General features: G+C 44.1%; 1 protein-coding gene across 18 annotated transcripts in view; it reads left to right on the top strand.

Annotated features, from left to right (window-relative positions):
- myo18ab (myosin XVIIIAb) overlaps window positions 1–26,483 on the top strand; it is a 299,483-nt gene that overhangs the window by 166,985 nt on the left and 106,015 nt on the right. For all 18 annotated transcript variants that reach the window (XM_038814300.1, XM_038814298.1, XM_038814286.1 and 15 more), the window contains 9 exons: window positions 294–384; window positions 2,506–2,698; window positions 3,719–3,805; window positions 4,323–4,464; window positions 4,695–4,854; window positions 5,057–5,243; window positions 11,759–11,999; window positions 16,527–16,636; window positions 19,868–19,933. In XM_038814300.1, the coding sequence (XP_038670228.1) occupies window positions 294–384; window positions 2,506–2,698; window positions 3,719–3,805; window positions 4,323–4,464; window positions 4,695–4,854; window positions 5,057–5,243; window positions 11,759–11,999; window positions 16,527–16,636; window positions 19,868–19,933 (1,277 nt within the window). The remainder of the gene's footprint in view (window positions 1–293; window positions 385–2,505; window positions 2,699–3,718; window positions 3,806–4,322; window positions 4,465–4,694; window positions 4,855–5,056; window positions 5,244–11,758; window positions 12,000–16,526; window positions 16,637–19,867; window positions 19,934–26,483) is intronic.

Here is a 26,483-nt window from a genome sequence, read left to right as displayed (position 1 = left end):
TCAGTGTATTTCCACATTGGACACTCTTGAGTGCTAATCTCAGAAATACAACTGAACTCCAATGATTTGTGAATGGATACAATTGCATAGATGCATTTGGTTTACCAGGTTTGGTAAAGCGAGGTCGACCATTAAAAGGAAACTATTAGTACACAGTGATCACGAAACACAAATTTGAGTGTGTTTGACATTCATTGTCGGGAAGTTATAATACACTTGTATTTTTATTAAAAGGTACAAGACTGTGCATGGTGTAACTATTATATTTTCATTATATATATGTGCTTTGATAGGCCCTAGGATAACAGCAATAGAATGTCTGGAAGGAATGGCATCCGGTTTATATGGAGAGCTGTTTATTCTGCTAATCTCACTCATTAACAGGTGAATCTTTCATAACGTTCAACTGTTCGAGTTGCATATAATGTTTTTGTTACTGAAAATAAGTGAGTATTAAATAGACATTTCTAAAATTCATACAATTCATAATTGTTTAATCCATGAGTATTAATTTTGTTTGTATCATTTAAAATCTGCACAATTACTGGATAATATTTACAAACCCTTATAAGAAGTTTAAAAATGTGATCCCTCTAACCTTCTCAGCTTCACATACTCTATTTTGAATTATTTTCCTCTGATTTTGCCCTTTTGTTCATTTCACCACCTTTCACCTCATCTTTGGTGCAATGTAGCCACCTGGACCCCATGCTCTGAAATTCTCCCCCGAAGCCTTGTTGCTTTGTCTCCTCAATTTCCTCCTTTTAATATTCTCCGCATTTTCGGGGGCTAGGTGGACGCCGAAGGGGTTAGCGTCGCTCCAGCCGGCGCTAAAGGGCCGCCATGATCTCGCGCATGCGTGGAACCGCCGGCGTGATTCCGCACGTGCGCAGACCGGCTGCCGTATTTTGGCGCATATGTGGGGGGGGGTCTCTTCTCTACGCCGGCCATGGCGGAGCCCTACAGAGGCCAGCGCGGAAGAAAGAAGTGCCCCCACGGAACAAGCCCGCCCGCAGATCGGCGGGCCCCGGTCGCGGGCCAGGCCACCGTGGGGGCTCCCCCCCGAGGACCGGCCACGCATACCCTCCTGCCAGGTTCCGCCGTGTGGGACCCGAGTAACCCATGTCGCCGGGACTGGCCAAAAATGGACGGCCGCTCGACCCGGAGTATTGCTTTTGGGGGGGGGGGGGGGGGGGGGGGCAACGGCCCCAGACCGGCATTGGCGGGAATCACACCCCCGCCCGAAAAACGGCGCCAGAGAATACGGCAGCCGGAGTCAGGGTGGTGGGGCAGGATTCGCGCCGCCTCCCGGGATTCTCTGACCCGGCGAGGGGTTGGAGAATCCAGCCCAAGGTCTTCCTCAAAACACAACTCTTTGAGCAGAACTTTGTCCACTCCTCCAATAGCAACTTTTAGTTCAGCAATCATTTATTTTTCTGCATGCACCTATATAAATGGAATTTTTTCCTTCATTGCTAGAGGGATGGAGTTTAAGAGTAGGGAGGTTATGTTGCAATTGGATACGGTGTTAGTGAGGCCACACCTGGAGTATTGTGTTCAGTTTTGGTCTCCTTACTTGAGAAAGTACATACTGGCACTGGAGGGTGTGCAGAGGAGATTCACTAGGTTAATCCCAGAGCTGAAGGGGTTGGATTATGAGGAGAGGTTGAGTAGACTGGGACTGTACTCGTTGGAATTCAGAAGGATGAGGGGGGATCTTATAGAAACATATAAAATTATGAAGGGAATAGATAGGATAGATGTGGGCAGGTTGTTTCTACTGGCGGGTGAAAGCAGAACTAGGGGGGATAGCCTCAAAATAAGGGGAAGTAGATTTAGGACTGAGTTTAGGAGGAACTTCTTCACCCAAAGGGTTGTGAATCTATGGAATTCCTTGCCTAGTGAAGTAGTAGAGGCTCCTTCATTAAATGTTTTTAAGATAAAGATAGATAGTGTTTTGAAGAATAAAGGGATTAAGGGTTATGGTGTTCGGGCCGGAAAGTGGAGCTGAGTCCACAAAAGATCAGCCATGATCTCATTGAATGGCGGAGCAGGCTCGAGGGGCCAGATGGCCTACTCCTGCTCCTAGTTCTTATAAAGCATCTTGGAATGCTTTACTAAGTTTAAATGCTCAATACATTTGCAACTTGTAAATGTAAAATTGAGGACGGTAGACAAATGTTTCATTAGTGAAATCCTTTGAAATAAACAAAGCTTTCCTGATGCAAATGCAGTGACATATGTGTTCAGTTCAGATTACTACAGATTTATTTCTGATTTGTTTGTTATGCAAGGCACTGTAGAATTGTTTTCATCAATATGTGTTTGATATGCATGGAAGCCTGTCATATTTAAGAATTTCTCATCAAACTCCTGAAAAAATCTATATGTGCAATGTATCTGTTGTCCAATATTAAAGTTATTAAAAGTATGTAAAGTAAAGAAATATGCAATATAACATTAACAAGATTTGGTGTTCCTGACAATACTTTTCATGCATACTAGGGCGCTTAAATCGAGTCAGAATTCACTTTGTTCAATAATGATAGTGGACACCCCTGGATTTCAGAATCCAAAGAACACATCACACGACAGAGCTGCAACTTATGAAGAACTCTGCCACAATTATGCACAGGAACGTCTACAGATGCTCTTCTATGAGCGAACATTTTTGAAAGAGCTTGATCGATACAAGGAGGTATTCTGTTTGCCTCAAACCATAAAATTAAGCATGACAACTGTTATAATGGGCTGTGGTCAATAAATAATGAACTGTACACTTTAAATAATATTGATGGATTTGCATACAAAGTTCTTGGGTGGCATTCTCCGCGAACCGGCAGGGCGAGCCACTCTGGTATCGAGGAGTGGTGTGAACCACTCCAGCGTCGGGCCGCCCCGCACCTTCTGGGGCTAGGCTGGCGCCAGAGTGTTTGGCACCGCGCCAGCCGGCGCGGAAGGGCTTGGCGCCACACCAACTGGTGCCGAAGGGCCTCCGCCGGGCGGCGCGAGTTGGCGCATGCGCGGGAGCGCCAGCGTGTGCTGGCATCATCCCAGTGCACGCGCAGGGAGGTTCTTCTCTGCACCGGCCATGGTGGAGGTTGACAGCGGCTGGTGTGGAGGGAAAGAGTGCCCCCACGGCACAGGCCCGCCCGCAGATAGGTGGGCCCCGATCGCAGCTCAGGCCACCGTGGAGGCACACCCTGGGGCCAGATCCCCCCGCGTCCCCCCGAGGACTCTGCAGGCTGCCCGTGGAGCCAGCTCCTGCCAGTAAGGACCTGTTGTGATTTACGCCCGCAGGACCCACCGAAAACGGGCAGCCACACGGCCCATCACGGGCCAGAGAATCGCAGGAAGACCACTACTAGCAGCCGCCGACCATCGCGCTGCGATTCCCGCCCCCGCCAAAACCCCGGCGCTGGGATTCACCCCCCCCCCCCCCCCCCCCCCCCCGGCGATTCTCTGACCCGGCGGGGGGTCGGAGAATCCCGCCCCTTATGTTCAGATAATCAAGTAGACTCGAGCATTTGTTTTGAGTTAAAAGGATATTGGTAAACTCTGTAATCTCCAAAATGTTAATAGATTAGATTTTTGAACACAATTACTTTATTCTTCATATCTTACTGTGCAATAAATCTATACTCGTCAACTGATGGTTGTCTAAAGTTGTAACTGTAATCAGAGTTAAGCCTACTAATATGTCTTCTATCCTCTCTAGGAAAACATAGAGGTTGAATTAGATGATGTGGAATCCAGTCCTTCTTTTTCTGTAGCTGCCATAGATCAAGCCTCTCATCAGGCACTGGTAAGAAGCTGACGCATGATAATTTAAAATACAAGTATATATATATATATTTGTCACGCTATTTCATACCAGATATAGAAGGTTTATTAACATTTCCCTGATGAGCACAAAGAGCCTTTACAGAAGCCAACCTGGCTTAGTAATAATGGAAAGTACACTTAAATTCACTTATTGAAGCGTGTCTTAAATAGTGTGGTTAAATAATTGATCAATAGCAGCCATTAAGTATGGTGCTATCAGGACTTTTAAAAAGTCATATGCTATTAGTATTACCATTAATATGGTGGGTTTTTTTAAATGCAGGGTACTGGTGTTTGTGCATACACGTCTATGATGCATTAAAATGCACTTTTCATTCATCATTACTCCTAATGAGCCAGAGATTGCTTTTTCTCATCTAGAATTGAGTGTCTCTGCTGCAACATTATTAAAGGAATGAAAAGCTTGTGTGGCTCACAAAGCTAAGCAAGAGAGCACATTCCAGAAGTACTGAATTGCTTTAAATTTCTCCTGATAGGTTCGAACTTTGGCTCGAACAGATGAAGCAAGAGGACTGCTTTGGCTGCTGGATGAAGAAGCACTACAGCCTGATGGAAGTGAAGATACACTTTTAGAACGGCTGTTTACATACTATGGTCGAAAAGATGGTGATAAGCATGGTGAAGTACCAGAAACAAAATAATTGAACTCTAAAGAACAAATAGTTTCTGAATGCATGTTTGTGACAGTCAGATCAGTATGCAATCCAGTGCAATTTTTTTTTCTTCGTAAAAGTTCAGCAAGATATGTTGAATACTTTGCTATCTACATAACTAGTTTTAATTGTTTGCTGAGCAGAAGTAGAAAAAACTGCTAAAACCGTACCTGAATTTGTTGCCTTGCTTTACAGGCCAGAGCCCATTGCTGGAAAGCAATAAACCACATCATTTCATCCTAGGACATTGTTACAATACCAATTGGGTCGAGTATGATACAACTGGCTGGCTGAATCATGCAAAACAGAACCCTGCCTCCCAAAATGCAGCTATCCTACTGCAGGATTCACACAAGTAAGGGGAAGCCGTTTTTACCAAGTGTTTGTGACAGTATTTGTAAGATGCAAGTAATATCGATCCAATATGTAGTTTTTGTGAAATGTAGTTTTTGTGAAAGAAAAAACATATTTTTGTGTAGGTGGTGGTTCAGGTCTGGATATGTAATGTATTCTTCTGCTTTTTTTGTATTATAGTACAATTGCAATTTGTTTTCCAGGAAAATCATTAGCAATCTGTTTATGGGCAGAGCTGGAACAGTCACAGTATTGTCTGGCTCAATTGCTGGCCTAGAGGGAGGATCCCAGCTTACCTTAAGAAGAGCCACAAGCATGAGAAAGACTTTCACCACCGGTGTAGCTGCTGTGAAGAAGAAATCATCTTGCATTCAGATTAAGCTCCAAGTGGTGAGTAAATCAATAAACCAGGTTTAACATTTAGGTATCATTCTATTTAAGATTACGTTGGATGCATGTTTTCCTGGAAAGAAATGTTTTACATTTAGCGGTTGTAATGGTTGTATAAAGGATGATTTATTTATTCAGTTATTGCTCGTTGTAATTTTTAATCACGGCAATAGTAATTTGAATTGCTTCATAAAACACCATAAAACTAAAAATCATATGTGTTAATAGGTTTAATTTTTCTTGACTTTAAAAAATATTCGAGATTCTTTAAAAATTAACCTTCAGTAAATTATAATTCTCACTAGAGTAGATTCTATTTAGAAGCAAAGCCCTTTAAAATATAATAGAGAATAATTTTATTAATCCAAAACTGTACAATAATGATCCTTTATCTATTGCTAGTGCTAATATTTCAACAAATCTTACTTTAGTTTTTTTTTTAAGCATTTTCATTGACGTTTTTCATTTTAACGAATAATGCAACAAAACCCAAGAATGGTACAGCTCAGCACAAAATAAAGGTCTCAACATTTTTTTCATAATAATCTTTATTGTCACAAGTAGGCTTACATTAACACTGCAATGAAATTACTGTGAAAAGCCCCAAGTCACCACATTCCAGCACCTGTTCAGGTACACAGAGGGAGAATTCAGAATGTCCAAATTACCTAACAGCAGGTCTTTCAGGAGCACCTGGATTAAACCCACGCAGAGTCAGGGAGAACGTGCAGACTCTGCACAGGCGGTGACCCATGCCAGGAATCGGACCTGGGACCCTGGCGCTGTGAAGCCATAGTGCTAACCACTGTGCTACCATGCTGCCCACCAACATAAATGGATACAGAGGGGAACAGGAGAGCAGCAATATAATTGGCTCAGTACAATCATTCAACTCACTTTGATGCCTCTGTACAGACCACCAGAGAATAAGGGAGTGAAGGATAAAGCCACAAAAACATGGTCAAATTGTGCACACCCTCCCATGCGGTGATTGCTCGCAACAACCACGAGAGTTCAGGATAATGTTTTCAAGCCATGTAAGGCATGCACCAGAACAATCTCCCTCAACTCCAGCAACACCAGAGGCACCAATGACATGCTGTAACCCCTCCTCCATTCAGATATCAGACTCGTATGTACCCCTGCATATGCCAATCACAAATTCTTAAACTCCACTATAACAAAAATAGAAAAATACAGAGAAAATACGCAAGAAACCCAGTTCTAGAAGGATGCTTTACAAATCGCACACAAAGCCACATAATCCCAACTGCAGGAACCGGACAGAATGATCGTTATTCCACATATTTCTACAGAAAGGACAAGGAACTATAAATTTGGATTATGGTCAGTGTAATGAGCACTTCCCAAAAACAAAACAAGATAAAAATGGGAGGGCTATCAGGAGCTAAAGACCACACCCAGGCATGTGCCAACACTCATTTCCCCCTACCCAATAGCCTTAAAAAAAGCCAACCACAAAAAAGAATCAGAGGGTTTCCCCTACAGGATACATGATGTGCACAGACCATTGAAGGAGACAAGTACGGATTCACAAAGTTCAAGAAGACCAAGATACAATGAAAGTCGTATTCCCAAGACCCCCAGCACACGCCAGGACCCACCACCAAGCTGGCCCTGCACCTCACTAACCCCATCCAGGCCAGCGTGCCATCCCACTGGCCAAAGCAGGGCTTATAACAGCACATTGCTCACCCCGATGAAGAGGAGGATCCACCAACCCCACCAAGGGAGGAACATTGGAGTAAACCCAAGAACATTAGACACAGACTAGCACTGTATGTCCTCGCAACAAGGTGTTGCTCGTTCTGGTGAGTGTGCTTAACACTCAATTGGCTCTGTTTTATTCCTTAGCTCTAGAGTTGCCAGGTATCCTTATGATACCACCACAAGGTTCAAGTTCAAGTTCAGATCAATGACTCAATACACCAGTTAGTAAGGTTCAATCAAACACATTTATTATTACACAGTAAATCGATACTCATGTAACTAATACTAACGGACTAACTATTCCTACCACTATAAGCCAATACTTATCCTCGATAAGGGAACACACTGGATCAGGGAACAATGGCCTCTTGTTCTGTCCTGAGACTGCAGGCTTCCCAGTTGGTACGGGCTAAGGGGTCAGGAGTGTCTATTCTCATAGCGAGCGTTTGTTGGACACTTACTTGTCGGTGTAGCTGTTGGCCAGGCCTCTCCTTCTCACGTTAGAGAGCTGCTGCAAAGGTGTTCTGCTGGGAGGGCCGACTAAGAGAGCGAGCTGGACTTGGGATCTGTCCTTTATAGGTCACAGGGGCTTCGCGCCCATCTGGGCGGACCCTATACCTGCTTGCAATCGATTGGACCTCATACCAATTGATTAGTTTGAATTCCCCAATACTGGGGCTGTTTCCTGATCGCAGGGCGGTTCTTGGGGCTGTTTGTAACTTATTGTCCGGGACTCCTGCTGGCGCCTAAGAGTCTGGCTTGACCTTTGTTATTCTCGATTGTGTCCACTGTGCCCGGGAATCACCGGAAATCGCTCAATTAATATGTGCAACTGTTAGTTTCAGTGCTGTCTGGTTTCGTTGCAGACAGAATACACAGGGAGATTCTGCAGCCTGCCTGTTTTCCTTATATTGTCCTGTTTTCCCTGCATGCATTTCAATTCTCCATTTTGTGTCGGGCAGTGGCCATCTTCGGTGGCTACAAAGGATATTAGGGGACAGGGCAGCGCTGCCTCAACAGAGACAAATTAACTGCTTCCATGGAAAGCCAACCACAACGAGGAGGACATTCATGAGATCAATATATAAGACCACTCTGAGGAGGGCACTAGCTCCCCCATCAAGCCTACCCCCAAAATGAAGAAGGGCTCCGTCAACGCAAAGAAATAGCTTATAGACTCTCACTCCAACAAATCGAACAGGGATAAACCGACCACAGCCAGGCATGCGCCACCACTCATTTCCCCCTACCCAATAGCCTTAAAAAAAGCCAATCACAAAAAAGAATTAGAGGGATTCCTCTCCAGTATACATGATGTGCACAGACCATCGAAGGAGACAAGTATGGATTCAAAAAGTTCAAAAAAAAATTGAAAATTGAAAACTTGATACAATTAACTCTTAACTGGAGACTATTCTCAATTCGAATGAGGACTAATTTAATCCTACCACACACAATTGCACCAACTATCCACCCATCACCCTGCCGTGGTTCCACTAAGCTTCCCTATAAGCAAGATGCGCTGTGTCTAAAATAAACCCCTTCTCATGGATGCAAGGATTACAGCACATAAAAAAAGGATAAGACTGCACAAACCTCATATCACTTTTCCAATTCACTATGGTTTTTACTAAAACAGACTTTCGCTCTCATGTTTAAACATTATGCACCATTGACTGGAGAAAAGACAACGTGAAATTAGCAGTGTAATCACACAAGGAAATAAAGTCCCTTGATGAACTGATGAATTGATGAACTGCAGGATAATAACACCATCTATGTCACTTGGAAAGGCAAAGTACTGATAGGATCGTCGAACAACACAAGATCTTTCAAAAGTTCCAACGAGCAAAGTGTCTTCACCTTCGCTGTGCAGTTGCCCAGGTGGCCAGAAACCCAGGCCCCAGATGGGAGGGGTGGATGACTCGTCATGACCAGCCACCTCCTAACTCTTCATGATGAGCATCGCGGACAGGACAGCATAAGACCCCAGGCCTCTGAGACCGGATACAATGCGCTCATTTGAACCTTTTCTCAAAGATACTTTGGGATTCATGAATGTGAGCACCAAAAACCCGCACCATGAGCTGAAATCATCATCCATAACATCATTCACAATGGCAGTCATCACCTTGATGCATACAGCACTGCCGAGGCGTCGGCCTGCTCACCAGCAAAACTGCCACTGCTAGCTGGGCCCCACTCGAGCCATCTCCGACCACTCCAATCAAACAAGGATTCTCTCTGATACAACTGTGTGCTTCACCACCAAACTTGGACCAGGATCATCCAGGGACATAGCACAGGACATATATTCCCCCCCCCCAAAAAGATAATTATGGAATATGTAATAGGATAAAATGAAGGTTTAAAAGACGAATGGAGCCAAAGCTCACAAAAACTCAGCTGCTCCCGCACTCAAATCACATGTTCCCTGCTAGCTTTACCCTTTGATGGACTTGTAAATTTTTGACTGGCCATTTTTAATTTGACTCCTGATCAGTGTGTAAGATAAGGGCCGAAATTGCGTTTGGTGCGGGGGCGGACAATCAACTTTGGCGCCAAAATCAGACCCGGTGCCACTCCGACGATTCTCCGGGACCCGAGAATCAGCGATTTACTCCACGCGGCTGGGGGACATTGCCAGAGGCCCGACCAGCGATTCTCTGCTCCCAGCCGGCCGAGTTCCCGAGTAACCACCTATTGCTATTGGGGAACCGCGCACGGTGGCTGAGAACTCCGTCTGTGGCTGCCCTGGTGGGGGGCGGGGGGATCGGGCATCGGCCTTAGGGGCAGCTGGGGCACGGGTGGCCGGGGCACAGATCGGGCCGGTCAAATGCAAGGACGTGCGGTCGATCGGGGGTGGGGCCTACATTTCGGAGCTGCCTCCGCAGTCCGAGTCCTCCATGGCGCTCAGCGCGGCCGCTGCAGGCTGCCGGCGTGCACATGCGCAGACTCGAAACTGGAGGTGAGGGGGCCTGAATCTGCAGCTAAAGATATGTGAATCACTCTGGGTCATTGCTGGCCCCCCTGAAGGTAAGTGAATCAACTGATCTTTATTTGAGGAAACTCTGGAGTGCAAGGCAAGTGTTTTTACGCCGGTGTGGGGACATAGCCCCATTTTGGGAGAATCCAACTCAAGGCTTGCAGTAATGTTTAAAATGTTAATGCTGCCATGGTAACGGTGCCGTTGCCGCTCTCCCCTAAGAGGTTTACCACGAGCCCGGTGGTGGCGGCGACCCTAAGAATCTGGGGACAGTGGAGTCGGCATAGGGGGGAAACAGGGGGCTCGATGGAGGCTCCACTGGGTGGCAACCATGGGTTCATCCCGGGGAACAAGGATGGGGGATTTAGGGGGTGGCAAAGGGCGGGCATCAGCAAATTGAGGGACCTGTTTATTGGCGGGAGGTTTGTGGGCCTGGGGGAACTGGAAGATAAATTTGGCCTTCCCCAAGGGAACATGTTCAGATACTTGCAGGTAAAGGCGTTTGCTAGGCGACAGGTAGAGGGATTCCCTTTGCTGCCCTCGCAGGGGACGATGGACAGAGTGCTTTCGGGGGTGTGGGTCAGAGAGGGGAAGGTGCCTGACATCTATAAGGTAATGCAGGAGGTGGAGGAGTCGTCAGTGGAGGAGCTGAAGGCTAAATGGGAGGAGGAGGAACTCGGGGAGCAGATAGAGGACGGGACTTGGGCGGATGCCTTGGACAGAGTGAACTCTTCCTCCTCATGTGCGAGGCTTAGTCTCATCCAATTTAAGGTGCTGCACCGGGCCCACATGTCCGGGACTAGGATGAGTAGGTTCTTTGGGTGTGAGGATAGGTGCACCAGATGTTCGGGGAGTCCAGCGAACCACGCCCATATGTTCTGGGCATGCCCAGCAATGGAAGAATTCTGGAAGGGGGTGGCGGAGACGGTGTCGAGGGTGGTCGGATCCAGGGTCAAACCAGGGTGGGGACTTGCGATTTTTGGAGTTGTGGTAGAGCCGGGAGTGCAGGAGGCAAAAGAGGCCGGTGTCCTGGCCTTTGCGTCCCTAGTAGCCCGTCGAAGGATTCTGCTACAGTGGAAGGATGCAAGGCCCCCAAGTGTGGAGACCTGGATCAGTGACATGGCGGGATTTATAAAACAGGAACGGGTCAAATTTGCCGAGAGGATCAATACAAGGGTTCTATAAACGATGGCAGCCTTTTCTGGACTTCCTGGCGCAAAGATAGGTATCTTGGTCAATAGCAGCAGCAACCCCGGGGGGGGTGGGGGGGGCGCTCCTTATTGTAGTTTCTATTCTGTAACTTTATATTCTGTTAATTTGCGTTGTTAAAATGCTGTGTTGTGCATGGGGGTGGGGCGAATGTTTATGATTGTTAATATTATTGTTATTTTTGGTATTTTACTATGGTGCGTTATGTTGTGTAAATTCAAAATTTTTCAATAAAAATTATTTACAAAAAAAAATAAAAAATAAAAAATGTTAATGCTCCAGCCCAAGGCTTGCAGTAATGTTTAAAATATTAATGCTATAGCCTTGTTCTTGTTAAAGCTGGCATTCTTCAAACAAACTCTTAAGTTTTGTCATGGTGCTGGCTATATTAATCAACTTGTCCATTTCCAAATGCTTGGTAATTTTACCTCAAATTAACGATTCTAAATTTATCTTCTACACTCATTCGAATATGCAAGAATGTTTAAATAACATTCAAGAAAAGTACAAGAAATGCTTTTTTTTCATTGCAACTTTTATAGAAAGAATGTATAAACTATGATACCTGAATTCAGTTTTTTCTTCACAGGATGCTCTCATAGACATAATCAAGAAGTCCAAAATTCATTTTATCCACTGTTTGCTGCCAAAAACTGATGCCTTTACTGAAACAAAGGTGTCCCCAACTCCTTCTTTCAAGTCTGGAATCACAGAAGCTGATGCCCAGGCAGAAAACTTTGAAGCAGGTCTGATGCAGTTGGATGTACCACTGCTTCGAGCCCAGATTAGGGGCTGCAAACTTCTTGATGCCCTTAGAATATATAGACAAGGTAGATTCTGTTAAATTTCAAGTTTATTGATGAGTTTTCACAATCTGAATAATGTCTTTTTTTGGTTTTCCAAACATAGGAAAAACCATTAAAAGGTGTAAGACTGAATTTTATGTGCCCCCAGAGAGGTGTCTCCCACGGGGTGGGAGAAAGTGTAAAATGGGATGGTCCATTCCATCACCCCTAACCTCACCCCCCATAATACTGGGGGATGGGAGGGTGCTGAAATTGACAGTCCACCTGCCATATTAAAATAACCAATGAAGGATTGATACCTTGTTATCAAACCTATTTACCCAAATAATACATTACATTGCCCACACCATAACATGTTTGGCATGGGCGGGGCGGGGGAGAGGAGGGGAGGGGAGAAGCAGGAAGCCTGGTTTTTAACCTCAACTGGTGAAAGGGCAGGAAGGAATTGGGGGGGAGAGGGGTTTCTTCTTGGGTTGCCCTATATCAATCACAGTCCACCCACCCTTCCAGATCCATTCCCTCCCAAATAAGGCTTTGGGTTTCTCTCTTCAGCTACAGTCCCGGCAGCCGCCACTGATGCCTTCCTGATGGAATTGCAGGCCAATCCGATTTTCCAGCAGCTCCCGAGGACAGGATTGTCACCCAATTGAGGTGTGGTTGTCCAACTCTGCCCTCATTAATGAGCCCCACAACACTTTATCACTGCTAGGCTGGTCAGTGTGTAGCCAGTTGACTTCTTGACGGTGTGGTTACCAGGAGGGTGGGCACACCGTCCACACACAAGGTGGCGATGGAGGGTGGGGAAGAGATCCCTATTCTGCCCTGGGCCAGTTGTTTGACATAAGCAATGCTGTAAAGAGACTACTGTCTATACAAAACTGTCTCACTTCCCTTCAGTTGTTGGATTTCCCTGGCCCTGTTCAGTCTGGCCACCCACTAAAATTTGCAAACATGTTAAATCATTGCTTACTAGTTTTATTAAAATATTTTAAACTGGCTACTTGCCTCTGTTGAATATGGATGCGGGTGGGTTAGGGTTATGTTTCAGATATTTTAATTTTACATCTGACCCAATCCGAACTATACCAGCTTTCACTATTAAAACTGTGCCCATTTTCTTCCATACCCATTTAAATAACACAGTATAAAGTTTCAAAACTGCTCCCGGCTGCTTATTTTAGTTTTGAGAACTCCTTGCATGTGTAACTATAATTTTAAGATGTTGATTCATAATTGTTCATGAAGCTTTTTGGTATTTAAGTGTTTTATTTGTTGAAAACGTTTGATAACTGTTGACTAGGAAGGACTTTTTTGCCTTAATCGCATTTCCTTTTATCGTCAATAAATATTTAATGTTAATTGTACTGATCATTTTATGTCTAATTGCTTTATTCATTATCGGGATTGTAAAGTTTTTTTTTTCTATCGGAGGAGAATAAGCTCTTTGCACTAAAATACAGTTCCTTAGTGTTTGAGGATTGAGAACAGACAGTGGATACATATTATATAACGTTTCTACAGCTACATAGTGAGATGCTGGGAAATGGTGAAAGCCTTCTCAATAAAGTTATCTGATGATGCTTTGTTCACAAAGTTTCTAAGTAATTATTTTCTCTGTAGTTGGAGAGATAATCTGAAAAGAGTGCAAGGATGGAGTCTGAAAATCCAAGCCAATCAGTTTAACCTCCTGAGAGGAAGGTTTTTGGAAACGATAATCCACATAAACGGTCACAATCACTTAGATAAATATGGATGAATTAAGGAAAGCCAGCGCTGATTTGTTAAGGAAAATTCATGTTTAACTATTTCGATTGAGATTTTTGATGCGGTAAGAGAGGGTCGATGAGGTTAATGTGGTTGACACAGTTCTCATGGACTGGCAAAAGGTGTTTGATGAAGTGACACATAATAGGCTTGTCAGTAAAGTTAAAGTCCAATGAATAAAAGAGACAGTAGCAGCATGGATGTAAAGTTGGCTGAGTGGCAGGGAACAGAACAGTGGAGAACACTTGATTTTGGACTTAAGGGAGGTATAGAGTGGGATCCCTCAGGAGTTGGTGTTAGGAACACTGGTTTTCTTGATCTGTATCAATGACCTAGACTTGTGTGTGCAGGGAACCAGCTCAAAATTTGCAGATGACAAAACTTGGAAGCATTATGAACTCTTGAGGATAGTGATAGACATTAAGAGGGCATAGAATGGCTGGTGGAATGGACATACACATGCCAGATGAAATCTAGTACAGAGAAATGTGAAATTATGTGTCTTGCTAGGAAGAGTGGGTAAAATAAAGCATACCACTTTAAAGGAGGTGTAGGGATGGAGGGACCTTGTGGAGTATTTGTGTACAAACTGTTGAAGGTGGAAGAGCAAGTTGAGATAAAGATTAATAAGTGTACAAGATCTTGGACCTTATAAATAGAGGGGCAGAATAAAAGAAAACAAAAGAATTGGTTCAGCCTCAACTACGGTATGGTCCTCCATTCGGTAGGCACACTTTAGGATGGATGTGAATGCATTTGAGAGGGTTCAGATAATATTTGAGAGAATGGTTTGGGGCAGCACGGTAGCACAGTGGTTATCACAGTTGCTTCGCAGCTCCCTGTCCCAGGTTCAATTCCCGGCTTGGGTCACTACCTGTGCGGAGTCTACTTGTTCTCCCCGTGTTGTGCGTGGGTTTCCTCCAGTTGGTTACAGGAAACTTTAACCACTTGTGGCTGTGGAGTGTTGCAAGCTGCCTCCAGGTCAGCTGAAGGTGGCAACGATTTGTTTGACTGACGCACAATCAATGCATCCTGAAATCAATTATCGCACTTGTCTCGTAGGCCGATAAAAATGATTTGAGAAAAAATCCCTCTGCTGTCAATGTATCAGCAAGTGCAGATACAAAACAATCAGCAGAGAACTAAAAATATCCACAATACACAAAAAACAGAAACCAGTGAATGATCAACAAGAAGACAAAACCACCAGCTTTCAAGCCAGCACACGTAGCCCTCCCCCTCTCCTGCAATGGTAGCCCCACATCGATGGAAAGGCATCTAAACGAGCAGCGCAGACCACTGGAAAAGGACATGGCAATGCAGGGTACGCCAGGAGAGAGAGAGAACACCCCTCCCCTCCCAAGAGAGTACACAGTCAAACCCCCCAAAAAACAGTTCCAATAAACAAAACCACCAGCTTTCAAGCCAGCACACAGCCATCTCCCCTTGCACAACCCCTGCTCCCCACCGCCCAAACGGTTGCCCCACATTAGTGGAAAGGTGCCCAACAGAGAGCGAGAGAGAGAAAACACCCCTCCCACGAGGGGGCACAGTTCAATCTTAAAAACAGTTCCATTACACAAGATGGTAGCACAGTGGGTAGCACTGTTGCTTCACAGTACCAGGGTTCTAGGTTCGATTCCCAGCTTGGATAACTCTCTGTACGAAGTCTGAACGATCTCCCTGTGTCTGCGTGGGTTTCCTCCGGGTGCTCCGGTTTCCTCCCATAAATCCCGAAAGACGTACTGTTAGGTGAATTGGACATTCTGAATTCTACCTATCTGTACCTGACTAGGGTGACTAGGGCCTTTTCACAGTAACTGCATTGCAGTGTTAATGTAAGCCTACTTGTGACGATAAAGATTATTTATAAAAGAGAGACCAAAACAAAATACAGGCTAACCATAAAAAAGCACAGAACAAGCAGCACGGTGGCACAGTGGTTTGCACAGTTGCTTCACAGCTCCAGGGTCCCAGGTTCGATTCGTGGCTTGGGCCACTGTCTGTGTGGAGTCTGTGCGTTCTCCCCGTGTCTGCGTGGGTTTCCTCCGGGTGCTCCGGTTTCCTCCCACAGTCCAAAGATGTGCAGGTTAGATGGATTGGCCGTGCTAAATTTCCCTTAGTGTCCAAAAAGGTGGGGTGGGGTGGGGTCACTGGGTTATGGGGATAGGCTGGAGGTGTGGGCTTGGGTAGGCTGTTCTATCCAAGGACCTGTGCAGATTCGATGGACCGAATGGCCTCCTTCTGCTCCGTAAATTCTATGATGAAAGATTTCAGTTGCATGGATAGATTGGCAAAGACAGGGTTTGTTTCTTTGGCAAAGAGAAAATTGAGAGAAGATTTAATAAAGATGCTCGAAATCAAGGGGGAACTAGACAGAGTAGATAGGGAGAAACTGTTCCCGCTGGCAGAAAGGTCAAGAACCATGATTATCGATTTAAAGTGATTGGCAAAAGCACCAGAGGCGATATGAAGAAAGCAGCAAGTGGCTAGGATCTCGAATGCAGTGCCTGACCGTGGGGTAGGGCAGATTGAATTGTGGTTTGCAAAAGAATCGGATGGTTTTCTGAAGATAAATGATTTGCAGGGAAAAAAATGGGGGTGTGTGGGACTAGCTGAGTTGCCCTTCGAAAGTCAGCATGGGGATGATAGGCTGAATGACCCTCTGCTATAAGCATTCTGTGATCCTATAAACCATATAATAAAAGGTTTCATGTCTATTTGATGAGCTGGAGTGTGTAAATTAAAACAAAAAGTAAGCAGTGCCCTTTTTGTTGCAATCTGCAGGTTATCCAGATCATATGGTGTTTTCGGAGTTCAGAAATCGTTTTGACGTTCTTGCACCACATCTAACAAAAAAACATGGACGTAACTACATTGTTAAGGATGAAAAACGGGTGAGTAACTCTGACAAGACATTTTAATTAATCAAAATTGAGCATTGGTTTTCTGACTAGGCATATTCTATCCTATTAATTTTAACCTTCCCATTTTTATGGAAGGTATGTACTGTTGAGTGATACAAAATTTAATGGAAATATTAATTAAAAATGTGTAAAAAGGACTGGATTCATCCATCACAAAGCACTGTTAATGAGGGTTATGGCCAAGCTCTCACTAATTAGTCACGAAAATAAATGTTGAAGCAAAATGTTGGTTAGCAGACGTTTCATACAAGTATTAAAATGTTCTTCCAAAATAATTAATTGTACCATAATATTTTCCGAGCCTTGAAATACTATTATTTGAATGTGCAAAGTACTAGTTTCTGTGATTTTGATATGCAAAAAAAAGATATAGAGCTCCATAGATTACCCCAAGCAAGTAATGTTTATTCTATTTACACATAGCAAAATTAGACAGAAACAGATTTTGCAGTAGCAGTGTCAACATTTCTAAGATAACAAATGAATTAATGGTCTCGAAGAGGATTTCCTAACCTTTTCCAGCTGTAGAACACTTTTGACCTCTCAAGAAGGAACCGTTGAGAAATATTCTTATATTATTGGAGAATTAAACCACAAAATTTGATTATTATTGTGCAATAGGTACAAACATAAAAATAAACTTAAAAGATGTTTCAATGCCTTATATGAATATAATTATTATAATAAAAAAGTTCTGGTATTCAACAAATACTTCCGAGTCTTGCCTTATTGTTATTTTTAATGTGAGTACCCGAGGTGGCATGGTAGCACAGTGGTTAGCACTGCTGCCTCCCAGCACCAGTGACTTGGGTTCAATTCTGGCCTTGGGTCACTGTCAGTGTGGCATTTGCCTGTTCTCCCCATGCCTGCGTAGGTTTCGTCCAGTTGCGCCAATTCCCTCCCACAGTTCTAAGATGGACAGGTTGGATTGATTGGTCATGATAAATTGACGCTCAGTGTCCAGTGATATGCAGGTGGGATACGGGGATACGGCGGGGTGGACGAGTGAGTGGGTATGGGTAAAGTGTTTGTTCGAAGGATCGGTGCAGGCACGATGGGCCGAATGGCCTCTTTCTGCACTGTTGGAATTCTATGATTACCGACTTACCCCTGCCTATTGTACCCCCCACCTCTCCCTGGTCCTCGTGCCCCCAGCCTCGGTTCTTCTCAGGTCCCCATGACCCTGGCTCTTCTTGGATCCCAGTTTGGGAATCCCTAACCTAGAGCAAAATCATTCCTTCTGCGTGGACTGATGTGATTCTCTTGCTTCACAGTCTTTGACGTCAAGCTACTACAAACAACTGACCTAAGTCTCCTTAAGTGTTTCTTGTTCTAAGTTAAACGTTGAATCATATATGTAGGCAGTTTGCCTTCAGATACACGGGTTTCTTGGAGAAGCATGTTTAGTTTGCCTCATCCTGATCCAAAATGGAGAGGATTGCTATGAGACAGAAACTATAAAAGCTAATTTTAGCTTTTTGGGGGGGGGGGGGGGGGGGGGGGGGGGGGGGGGGAGAGATCCCATATTTTTGTCACTTGTTTCTGGTTAAAGACTGGAAAACCTTATTCGCAGTTGCGACTGGCTGGCCTTTTTAAACTATATTTACGTAGTATTAAAGGATTAAATCACAGAGTAATGTTTGACATTGGAGTGGTCAGATGTTGTGTATCTTGCCACTTTCTTAAAAATAAAAGTAATTGTTAGAACAGTTAAATGATGAAGTTGTAGATGTTGACCAATACCCCATTCATATGGTGCAATATTGAAATGCTAACTGGAAGATTGTTTTTGAAACTGCAGCACACAATACCAGTGAAAAATGATACCTTTTATGTAGCCTCCAAATAAGGCAGTACATATTGTGTAGTGAACTCATCACTGTGGCAACGAATGAACACAAAATCTCTTAGTATGCAGTGTTTGGACCCTCAGTTTAAAAGTATAGCATTGTAAAATGATCACAAACAGCTTATGAGAGGCAAACTTAAGTATTGCAAGGAGGACTTTCAGGCATTCTATTTGATTCAAGCTACTGCATTTGTCTTTTTCACTTGGAGACGTTATAGTTGAAATGTTTCACCAGTAAGCTCAATTTTAACTGTTTTATATTTAAAAGTAATGGAGAGTTGCCTATCAGCTTCTTTTGAAATCTGTGTTTGTGCATAAACTATTTGAAAAATGAAAATGAAAATCGCTTATTGTCACGAGTAGGCTTCAATGAAGTTACTGTGAAAAGCCCCTAGTCGCCACATTCCGGCGCCTGTCCGGGGAGGCTTGTACGGGAATAATTTAAAGTGATTATTTAGCAGTACTATAATTTTTCATACTGAAACCAGTTTTGATATATTGGTTCTTACTATTGTTGCAGAGGTGTAACAATAAAATTCAATAAAATTAGATGAAACTGTAAATAAAGAATATAAAATATAAATATTACAGTGTACTCTGTATCCAAAGAGAATGATAGTCTTGCCACTGTTATTTTAAATTGCTAGTTTTTAAAGAATATTTTAGGATAGAATCAAATTATAATTTGTTAATATATTCTTAACTTGTCAAAACTTATTTATTTGTTTCAATAACAGACGTGAACCATGTTTTTGAAACTAAATGCAATCCACATAGGCTGAAAGTTATATTTATGGCTGGTTCTGCTGGGAATGCAGACAGAGAATCAGAGGCAGAATAATCTGTACTCCATGCATCTCCAAAGTCAAACTTTTGGAGGACTATACAACCACAATTTTTGGCCACAATGCATGACTTCAGCACAAGCAGGCAAAATTGCTTGAATAGCTAAGATAATTTTTGCAAACTATTTTTAATTAATCGTATCCTTAAGAGTAAGATTCTGACCTGGATGTTCTAACCTTTTTAGAGAATATACACTACATAAAAAGGATACATTTAGGGCAGCACGGTGGCACAGTGGGTTAGCCCTGATGCTTCATGGCGCCGAGGTCCCAGGTTCGATCCTGGTTCTGGGTCACTTCACTGTCAAATTCTCCCTGTGTTTGCATGGGTTTCGCCCCCACAACCTAAAGGTGTGCAGGGTAGGCGGATCGGCCATGCTAAATTGCCCCTTAATTGGATAAAAATTAATTAGTTACTCTAAATTTATTTTAAAAAAGGATACATTTATTTTTTTTTGTATTTAATCCACACTTGATATTCACAATATGTTTCTTTTTCACTTTTAGGCAGTAGATGAACTTCTGGAGTCATTGGATTTAGAGAAGAGCAGTTACCACATTGGCCTTAGTCGGGTAAATTATATTTAAAAAAATATGTTGTTTGAGCAGATAAGTGGGATAAATTGTCACAAATGTTTATTTCACCATTTTGTCTGAAAGGAACAGGGAATCGTAAGAGCAGCGGCACCTGACCCAATCGTGAGGGGGTGATCCAGACTGGCATATTTACATGATTCTTTTAACTCTTTTAAATATGCTCAACTCCATTTCAGACTGGTGTCTCCCAGCTTCCGGGATTCACCAGCCCCACTGGTGCAGCATGAACTACTGGTTTCCAAAAAACGGAAACCAGACATGATGATCACGCAGGGGAGGGGGCTTCATAAAGAGTGTGGGGGGGGGGCTCGTGAAAGAGGGGGAGGGAGATGGTGAAAGAGGGAGGGGATGACTGAAACGGCGTTAAAAGCGAGGTGGGGGGGGGGACCCTGACAATCCCATAGTGGGATATATTCATAGTGGGGGGGGGAGAGGGGTGTTGACGATCCGGGTTCAAGGGTTGCGCATGTCTGTGGGGGCTCACCATGTCCGTTAGTTGGTTGTGGGGGACCGTCAACTTAACTTTAAGATCTGGGCACCTTTAAAAAGGGCACCCGAATTCTGAGGAACCAGTCTTGCTGGCAGCTTTAGTTCCCCACTCCAGAATTCCAAGTGTGGTAGAATTCAGTGAGAATCTCTGAAAACTCCCAAAAAATGACTTAACAGTGGGTGAATTGCGATGGGAATCGTGCCAAAACATAGCCCTGTTTAGTGCCTTGAGCAGCTCCGCGAGAAATCAGGACACCATTTTTAAATTGCATCCTGATCTCCGTGGCCCCTGAATCAACCCATGACCCGCGACCCCTCCGAGCCCCAACACATAGGCCCCCGCACCTCCTGCAACAGTGCAGGGCATCCCTGGTCCAATTGCCAATGCAGAAAATGTCAGTGTGACACCCTGGCAGTGCCCCTGCCAGCTGGCAGTGCCATCTAGGCACCTTGGCAGTACCAAGTTGGCATTTCCAGGTTACCTGGTTGGGGATGCCAGGCCAGCAGTGCCAGGAGCTCTCAAGTGGCACCAGCAGTGCCAGGGTACCACCCGGCCCAAAGGGGCCTTCAACCCCCTCGGAGACCTCCACGTGTGCCATTCCATCTGGTCCCTGTTCGCCAGAGGTTTCTGATCCCAATGCCTCAGGTACCTTCGGAATCTTCACATTCAAGTGAGTCTAGCTGTTTTGTTGTAATATGGAGATTTGCTAAAAAATGTGTCTGGGATTCACGTCCTAACGTCTCGTGAGAGTGCATTGCATTTCGTGAGGTGTTGCTAACAGGTCGGAAACTGTGTTTCCCAGCTTTTATCAAGGCACAGTGTGGCCATTAAACCAGAAAATGGTCATTTTCTGGGAGAATTTGGCTGAAGGTGAACATTTCATGGGTGAGCAAAACCAGTGGCATAATTGGATACTTTTAACAGTTGAAATAAAAATAGAAAATATTGGAAATATGCAGCAGGTCTATTGGTGTCCAGAAAGTAACAATCGTTGAGACATCGGGCGGGATTCTCTCGGGCCAGGCCGGAGATTTCCTGTGACCGGCGCGAATCGCACCACGCCGCCCTGACGCCGGGACGTGATTCTCCGCAGAGCAGAGAATCTGCGTCATTGGTGTTGGCACGACGCTGGTCGTGGGCAGGATGGGCCGAGTGGCTGTCGTAAAAAAAACCGGAGTCCCCCTGGCGCTGTTCGCAGCTGATCTCAGCCGGTGGTCCGACTCCCGGGGTGGGGTGGGGGAGAGCCTCTGATGTGGCCTGGCCCGCGATCGGGGCCCACCAATTGGCGGGCCGGCCTCTCTGGCTGGGGGCCTCATTCCTTCCGCGCTGGCCCCTGTAGCCCTGCGCCATGTTGTGTCACAGAATCCCGCTCATCATTCCTGGGACCTTAATGTCCTTTTTCCTGTCTATTTAAATGGCATTGATTTGCTTATTTAAAAAATTGATTTCCTGTGTTTGTAACTTTTATCTTCACCAATTGTAGTTGATGTATACTTGCATTTCTGTACAGCTAATGCATTGACTTTGATCACAATTAAGATTTTTGTTTTTGTTTCATTTTGTATCTGAATAGTAGTATTGGATGGTTTTACGATTAAAATATCTGAAGTCAATTTGTCAGATTAGGCTTGAGTACATTTTAAATTATGAAATTCTCCTTGTCATTTTCTGTTCTTAAGAATCAAACTCCTTTTTAAAAAAAAAGTCGACGCAGTTTAAATTACTTTGAATTCGGCATGAAAGGTGTTGGTTAATACTGCAGGTTAATCACGATTAAGTGGAATTAGGCCTATAGTAGCAAAAGATATTAGAGATGCATTCCTTGTTCCAGTTCTACTCGGGCCCCTCCCCCAATTCTTTTTCTGGTACATTGATCAATGCCGTAACTAGTTCTTGCCAGGAACATGAAAACTTAATCAATTTTGCTTCGAATTTCCAGCTATTTTTTACCTTCACGTGGTCCATCTCTAACACTTCCTTTCCATTCTTTGACTTCTCTGCCTCCATTTCTGGGGATAGCCTGCCTACTGATATTCAATATAAGCCCTCGGGTATCTCAACTATACTTCCCCAAACCCTGCCTCCTGTAAGGAGTCCATTCCATTCTTCTAGTTTCTCCTTCTCCATTTCATCTGTTCTGATGATCCAACCTTCTACAACAATGCTTCTGATATGTTTTCCTTTTTCCTCAGTTGAGGCTTCCTCCAACTGTGGTTGATAGGGCCCTCAACCATGTCTGACCCATTTCCTGCACTTCTCAAACCCCAACCTCTCCCTCGCAGAATCGCTGTAGGCTTTCCCTTGTCTTCATTTCCATCTCATCAGCCTCCACTTTCAAAGTATCATCCTCTGCTATTTACGTCTTTTCCTGCATGATGGTGCCAGACACATTTTTACCTCCCCTTCTCTGCCTTCCTTGCCCTTTCCCTTGCCTGGGCCTGCCTGATTGACCCAGTGATCCCCAAGCTGGTTTACCTTAGCTCCAGGCCTGCTCTGGAGATGCTGCAATTCTAGCAGTGACCACTGGTTTAGCACATTGATTGACCAGCAGTTCCTGGAGGCAGGATAAATTGCAGTGATGGTGGGAAGTGGCCCTTAAACTGCCATTGTTTGGCACCTAATGGTCTCAATTGACTTTATGGATGAGCAGGCTGCGCACCATCTCCTCCGCCACTGGCAAAAGGTGTATATAACATCCATTACATATCCATTATACACCAATTTTGTCAAAATATTAAATTTAAGTACAATTTGTATTTTATAAATTCATATTGATTGCCCCTAATTTATTCCCGCCTTTTCAAGTGTTCACCAATTTTATCCCACATAATAGATGTAATGGTTGTAATGTTATCCTCTGGCCCATTGCAAGAATATTTTTGGAAAATATATGGTTATTGTCTTTATTATGACTTCTCGAGCATGTTTTAATATTCTGGAATTCATAACACCTGGACGTAGTGATATCCATGTAATCAAGTTCAAAACAACTTATTTTGCATATTTATCTCCGGTGTCCTCTAAACCTTGCATCAATACAGCAATAATTATATTTTTGTTTTTCTGTAAAAACTGAATCAAATTAAGTACCACCACTGTTCCATTTCAGTCAATTACAGCTGTTTCTTTTGTGTAAGTCATTCCATTCATTATCTGATTGTCTTTTTGCTTCCATGGTGCTTGTTACTGTTTCTAATGTTATGAATTCCCACATGACTGCAACATTAGCACTTTCCATTCTCTTCACAAGCCCAGCCACTGTATTCTCTCTTTCCACTAGTAGGCAATTTGTTTGTTTCCTTGAAACATCTCCCCTCAATTCATATGTAATTTTCCCACAGTAAAGATTCTCCTGCTTAAGACTTTGACCTTTTATTAAGAAACAAGTTGGTCAGTTCCTTTTTCTAGACAGGGCAGATTGTTTGTTCTGGAGACCAAATGCTCCCACTAGCAGACTATTTTGGGGGCAAGGTGTCCCTGTTTGGGGGGTCTCTCTCTGTTTTGGGGGGTCTCTTTTGTTGGGGTTCTTTCTGTCTGGTGGGAGGGTGTCTCTGTTGGAGGGGTATCGGGTGGAGAAGGGGGCCTTCTGTAGGACTTTGGGGCACCTCCGTCATGCACTGAACCCCTTGATCCAACGTGAGGTTACCGCATCAGGGCCACGCTTGAAAATACTTGAGCCAAATCGTGCTCTTGTGACTCGTGGTTGAGAGGCCTAGAGCATCACGGGGAGGGGGTGGAGGGTGGGAGTTGGTGAATCAGGCTTCCAGCCTGTTAATCGGGTGCAAATTGGTGCAGAGCACAGATTTTCATGTTACACAGGCAAGGATTTGACTTTTTTTTTAAGTATTCAAAACTGAAATATATTCAAAAGGCATCTTGACAAATACGTGGATAGGATGGGTTTTGAGGGATGCGGCACTAGGATGTGCTGAGGGTTCTGGCTAAGGGTGGTATCATGACCGGTACAGGCTTGGAAGGTCGAAGGGCCTGTTCCTGTGCTGTATTGTTGTTCTTTGATTTTAAAACTTTTTAATGTCTTTACATTGATCAATATCCAGAAAGATATCACTAAACGTGTTTGAGAAAGTCATCATTTTAAGTTGTTCCTTTAGAAATTATTTCATACATCTTTTGTGGAATCACAGATAGTATGTGCCACTGTTTTTTTCCTAAAGCTTTTACATTAAGACATCAAACCTAGCATCTATCTACGTTAAGCTATGATCCGTTCTAGCACCATCTGTGTTAAGCTATGATCTGATTGTATGGTGAAAGCAATATTTCAAGCCTGGTTTTGATTACTGAATTTAAACCTATATGGTTGCTGGCAAGGAATCCTTGCTTAAGACAGCAATATCTTGAGCATTCCTGTCTTTCAAAGTGCTTGTACATACCGTTGACTTTGTAACATTTTTGAATTGCAGTTATGCTTGTGTTTTTTGGGGAGGAAATTAATAGTAAACTAGCTAAACTTTGTATTTTCTTAGTGGTCAGAGACTTATTCTCTGTGCAACTAAAAAGAGAAACCAAACCAATGGAGGTGCGAGAATGATATCACAAAAATAATTTCTACTCAAAACAATTTTGTTATTGTAGAAATTTGTCAATTTTATTGTGCTTTCTGTTTTTCGTTTCCTATAATAATTATATCCTTAATGGTTCTCTCATCCCATCTTCTTTCCCAACCCTTCCAAATACTTAGATAATTATTTAATAGCTGAAAAGGATCTTCTGATTTTGAAGTCTGCTCTTTGTGGCTTTGTAAAGCCTGCCTGCCTTTAAAAGCCTTCTCCATTACTAATAGGCAGGATTACCTTTTTTTGGAAGTTCATCCTCTTGGTGTGATTTGCTAATCATGTTGATAACAGATTAGGCATCACATGAAACAAATTATCATGCCGTTGTCACTTCTTTCCTTTGCTTCCCTTGATACTATGGTCAAGAGCACTGCACAAAAGGTTCTGTGCTAATTTACGACCAGTTATGATCAATTCACATACACCTCTGAAAAAGAATACAAATCTTGGCCGGGATTCTCCCCTACCCGGCGGGGCGAGGGGTCCCGGCGTGAACCACTCCGGCGTCGGGCCGTCCCAAAGGTGCGGAGGTCTCCGCACCTTTAAAGGCCAAGCCCTAACATTGAGGGGCGAGGTCTGCGCCGGAGTGGTTGACGCTCCACCGGCTGGCGTGGACGACCTTTGGTGCCACGCCAGCCGGGGCTGAAGGGACTTCACCGGCCGGCGGAAGTCCGCGCATGCGCCGGAGGATCAGCGGCTGCTGACGTCATGCATGCGCAGGGGAGGGGGTCACTTCCGCCCGCGCCGCCTTCTCCTGCCGGTAAGGTAGGTGGTTTGATCCACGCTGGCGGGAGAGGCTTGACAGCGGCGGGACTTCGGCCCACCGTGGGCCGGAGAATCTCCCGGGGGAGGGGGCTTGCCGACTGGTGCGGCGTGATTCCGGGATTGACACCGGCCCCCGGCGATTCTCCGACCCGGCGGGGGGTCGGAGAATCCCGCCCCAGGTTTCTTTCTATGTTTTTCAAAAATAAACCTCAAGGCATTTCAGTTTTAGTATTAATTTTATTTTTGCATGTACACAATTTCAACAAAATCTTTTTGAAACATGTTCAGTTTTTTTTTGTTGATTCAAGACAACAATTGTGGAATACTATTGTTGAAAGATGCAAGCATGGGAACTGCCAATCATACCTCTCTAAAGTTGTTACGTTATCTACAAATGGAACTTTCATTTACTGATTCAGATATTGAAGCAACTAATTGCATGTTCATGATGTTTTAATTAAAAGCATGAATGGGATGTGATACAAGTCACAAAACTACACTATTGCTATTGTGAAAATATTCAGAGCCTGCAATTTCAGTGGTCAGAAATCTTCTAGTATTTCGGGTATATCAATTTCTCTGAAGTTATTTGTAGGTGCATCAACATTAATTTGCTAGAATTTTTAAGGGCAGCATGGTGGCGCAGTGATTAGCACTGCTGGTCCACCACTCCAAGGACCCGGGTTCGATACTG

This window comes from Scyliorhinus canicula, chromosome 12, assembly GCF_902713615.1.
Source record: "Scyliorhinus canicula chromosome 12, sScyCan1.1, whole genome shotgun sequence".
NCBI lineage: Eukaryota > Metazoa > Chordata > Chondrichthyes > Carcharhiniformes > Scyliorhinidae > Scyliorhinus > Scyliorhinus canicula.
The sequence above is the reverse complement of the archived record's forward strand: the minus strand, read 5'-3'. Positions and strand labels throughout refer to the sequence as shown.